Here is a 4,235-nt window from a genome sequence, read left to right on the forward strand (position 1 = left end):
GCACTGTGGAACAAGGAATATCAATAAGCGATGCCACAAGAGACTGCAAATGGGGTTAACAAAATACAACCCTCAAAAATGAACTCTGATGGTGGAAAAATCTATGAGGAAAAATATTGTTGAAAAAATACAGGGATTGAAAATTGCTTCAGTTATGTTAAGAGCATTGGTGAACATTTAGTAGCGTTAGAATGTGCTTCTTACACATGTAACAAACTATCTCTTGATTCCAAACTCATTAAGTGGCCAAGTTGTATAAATTTGTTTCAAAAACAAACGCTTTTTCAGCATCGCCAGATTTAAAAAAACAACAGAAACTCTGTTTCCTAGAGGGGAAAACACCAAATGAAAATATTCAGATGATAGTAATAAAATATTTGGCCTTTAATAAGTTCCAGTAAAATTATATTTGAAAGCTCCCCCACCACCCACCCACAGTCATACACATACGCATCAAATTTTAAACATTTTATAATGGCCAAAGAAGGTGTTTACATAGATCTGTTTATTAAATGGAACTCACTTTTTAATCAGTTTTTAATAAATTGCTAATCCAGTTTAGCCTCAAATCAGTTCCATCCCTTTTCTCAATCCCTTTTCTGATGTCTAACAGTTAAAGTCCTGTGCCATGAACAGGGATTCCTGTGGCACTTTGGGAATTATCTGCTCTGGGTTTAAAAAAGTGCAGCTTATAAAGTTCTCTCTCTTTTCTTGAGCCCCTACGAAGATTGATAAAGGCATTTCCAGAGGCAAGTGAAATTCTTCCCCTCTCTGCTCGTTCTCCTCCAGGACCTCCTCTTCCTCTTCCAGCTCCTCCTCTTCCTCCTCCTCCGCCTCCTCCACATATTCAGCCTCTTCAACCTCTTCCTCCTCATCTTCGACCTCTTCTTCCTCATCTTCGACCTCTTCTTCTTCCTCCTCGCTCGCCTCCTTTGCATCACACACCTCCTGGTCATACTCCTCCTCATCATCATTTTTCTTCTCCTCCTCTTCCTCCACCAGCAGCGGGGCAAGAGACTGGTTTTCCTCTGGGTTGGGACTGAATGCTAGAGAGGGATTCTGCACAAAGCCATACAGAGTTTCCTGCAGTCCCCAGGCTTCCTCGCCGCCGCCAGGGGGCGCGTCGTTTCCGGAGGATCTAGCCGGGGAGGCCTCGCCGCTCACCGTGGCCTTCTGCGACCGCAGCGCCTCCTGCTGCCGCTTCAGCTCCTGCTGCCGCATGTCCTCGTAGATCTGGTTCATGATGAATTGGGTGGTGTTGGGCGGCGCTCGCATGCCAGGCTCTCTCCACTCACACAGCTTGACCGGCTGCGGCAGCGTGCTCACATCCGCTGGCGGGCTCCGCGGGGAAGAGCGGCGAGGGTGGTGGCGCAGGCCGCGGCCTCTGCGGCCCCAGCGCTTCTTCCTGCCTGGGGGCCTCACCCAGCCAGGGTTCCAGGACCTGCTCCAGCAGGAGCAGCAGCAAAAGCAGAGAGGGTGCAGGCCATACACCCGAAACACTTGCACCGGGCAGGGGAAATTCCGGAATCTTGGAGGAGGTGGGCGCCAGGGCCCTCCCCAGCACCCCCAGTTAGAGCACACGGGTGGTTGGAACCAAAAGCCCGGGCCGTGCTGTTGCTTCGGCTGCCTCCTTGGCGGCCCATACTCGGTCTTGGGGCTATAGCGGTGCGGCCTATTGTACACTGGAGCACCCGGGCGCCTTCGATGGCAGGACGACCAGGAGCTCAAGGAGGCCGAGTGTGCCCAGCCACAGCCTCCGCTGCCGCCGCCGCTGCTGCCGCCGCCGCCGCCGCCGCCCAAGTTCAGAGGGTCTTCCCTTGTGTCGAGGGTCTGAGTCATGGTTCAGGGAGCTCCGAGAGGTCTAGATGGTAGCGACCTGAAGCTGCCGTCAAGTTTTGCCAGATGGGACGGTCAGAAGAGCCTCGTCTCGTCAACCTGTCTCTCCACGCAGCGCCACGTGTCTACCCCTGGGATCACGTTTTCCTCTCCGGTAGGCCGCTCTCTTCCTGGTTTGCACGCTCTTCGGTAATAATCGCTTGTCCTTCGCACCTGGGTTGTCTCGCCCAGATGTGCTGGGTGGGACTGGGGCTGGGTAAGGATGGTGGGGGAGGAAGGTGTTGGCAGGCGACACGCGCAGTGAGACCCACTCCCGGGTCCTCCCCAACACCCGGCTCTGCTGAGGCACGGGCTGGGGCCGGGGGAGGCAGGGGTTGCGCAGTTACCTGCTGCTCCCTCTCAACCCAGGTGCTTCACTGTCGCCGTCCTGGCAGGACTGTGGTGGCGAGGGCAGCGGCAGCCCTTAAATACTGGCTGTGGTGTCCCTCGTGCCCACCGCGTTCTTGGGCACCCAGGGCAACAGCCAATTGGGGTCGAAATCGTCCTCCCTGTGTGCAAGGCCGGGTTCTGTCTAGAACCAGGCTTCAGGTGAACATTCGCAGGGGGCTTGTGACGCAGCGTTTGGGGGAGGTGAAGAGGGACCCAGATTGGGTTTCTGCTGCTCAGTTCAAGCAAGTCTGGAGGCAGTTTATCCGAAAGCTTTTTATCACCTTGAGGCGGGGGTTTAGAAGATGGGCCTTCATCTGAACCCGGTGGGGGCGGGAGAACTTGAGTTTTGAAAACCCCACATTCTACACCTTTGGAGGGCCGAAGGGATAATGGAAAATTACTGGAGAAAGAAAACTTGGCCCAACCTCTTACCTTCTGACCGGTGCCAACTCTTCTTACTCCTGAAAATTGGGATTCATAATACATAAAACAAGACCACAAACATTTATTATTGCATGTGCTCACTGACAAATAATCCTGTCATCTACCCTGAGAGGTAGGAGTATCTTATCACCTGTCACAGATGAGGGAACTGAGAGGTTAATTTCCCCATGGTTGTGGGGCTAATAAATTTCTGGGCTACGATTTAAGCCTAAACCTGTTTGACCCAAAAGTTAGGTTCTTAATGACATCGCTTTATGTTCTGTCAAACCACCAGCAGGACCCTTGTGATAACTAAATGACATACATTTGGGAAGGTACTTTGCTATTGGTAATATACCATACATATGTACCTCAGTTAAACAAATATTATTATTACCAGGATGAATACCACAGGGTTGTCCTTGGAAAGAGGAATATTCTGATTGTCTTTCCTTTTGTCCTTTCACTGACCATACAGCATATACACGGGAAGCCTTTAAAGCATTGTGGTTAAGCATATGGGTTTTAATTTAAATAAATGGGATTCAACTTCAACTCACCAATTATTAATCTCTGTAAGCCTCAATTTCCTTACCCATCCCATGACTATACTACATTTTCCATACAGTTGTGTAAATAATTAAATGCGTATAGTAGGTCCTCTAATATGAACGCCTTGCTCAATGTCATTTCCTTATAACGTTGCTGAGGCAAAGCAACAACAATAACAAAACCACGTTTCATTATATATCTTCTCATTTAAAAGTAGCAGTTTCCAACAACCTATGATGCTAAGTGAGGATTTACTGTAATTTCTTAAAGTACTTAGTGCAGGTACCCTGTAAGTACTCAGTAACTGTTAACTATCATCCTTATATTTAAATACTTCATGACTTCTAAAAGAGGTGATATAGTACATGTAAAGGCACTTGCGCTTGATGCAAAAATAGGCATCCCCACCCTGGCTTCTGTCCTTTTCTTGTCCTTCTTTGTAAAACGTCAAGGAAGGTGCTACCATACTTGGTCCTGGAGAAAACTGTCTCAGTGTATATCCCTTTATTACTTTTCTGCGCTGAGTGGAATTGCACAAAATGGAAAACTGCCTGCTGGGAACTTCAGTCTATATAAGGCTCCATTAAATGCCAGAAAAGCAAAATGTGTGAAAGCCCTGAAGCTGGCAAAGGTCATTTATGCATTCCTGGCTGAAAATTGAGAACATTAGAGGGGATCTTGAATCAGGACTCCAACATTTGCCCTGAGACCTGTAGAATCCACAGGCTTCATTTAATTTCATTTCCTCTGTGGTTTGCTGAGGACATGCCTGCTTGACTCAAAGTACAGAATGCTGACATGTTTAGCCTGCAATATCCCTTTCTAGATATGGACTCACCTTTGGCAGTTGTTCTGACCCTGCTCTGCTTACTCAAAATGGAATGGTGAGAGCCCAGATTTATTTTTTCTAAGGACATGTGTGTTATGCAAAAATGGGTTTTAATTGAGAGCATTACAGATGGACCATGTTGCTGTATTGGAATTCCAATCAGTTT

The 4,235-nt window shown here is 48.5% G+C and overlaps 1 protein-coding gene across 1 annotated transcript; it reads right to left on the bottom strand.

The window, feature by feature from the left end:
• Positions 1–453: 453 nt before the first annotated feature.
• Positions 454–2,383, bottom strand: CCER1 (coiled-coil glutamate rich protein 1). Its single transcript, XM_055237368.2, has 2 exons — positions 2,223–2,383; positions 454–2,088 (listed from the first exon to the last, which is right to left on the bottom strand). The coding sequence occupies exon 2, from the start codon at positions 1,837–1,839 to the stop codon at positions 607–609; it is 1,233 nt and encodes a 410-aa protein (XP_055093343.1). The 5' UTR covers positions 1,840–2,088; positions 2,223–2,383; the 3' UTR covers positions 454–606.
• Between the last annotated feature and the right edge of the window lie 1,852 nt (positions 2,384–4,235).

The sequence above is a fragment of the Symphalangus syndactylus genome, chromosome 13 (genome assembly GCF_028878055.3).
Source record: "Symphalangus syndactylus isolate Jambi chromosome 13, NHGRI_mSymSyn1-v2.1_pri, whole genome shotgun sequence".
NCBI lineage: Eukaryota > Metazoa > Chordata > Mammalia > Primates > Hylobatidae > Symphalangus > Symphalangus syndactylus.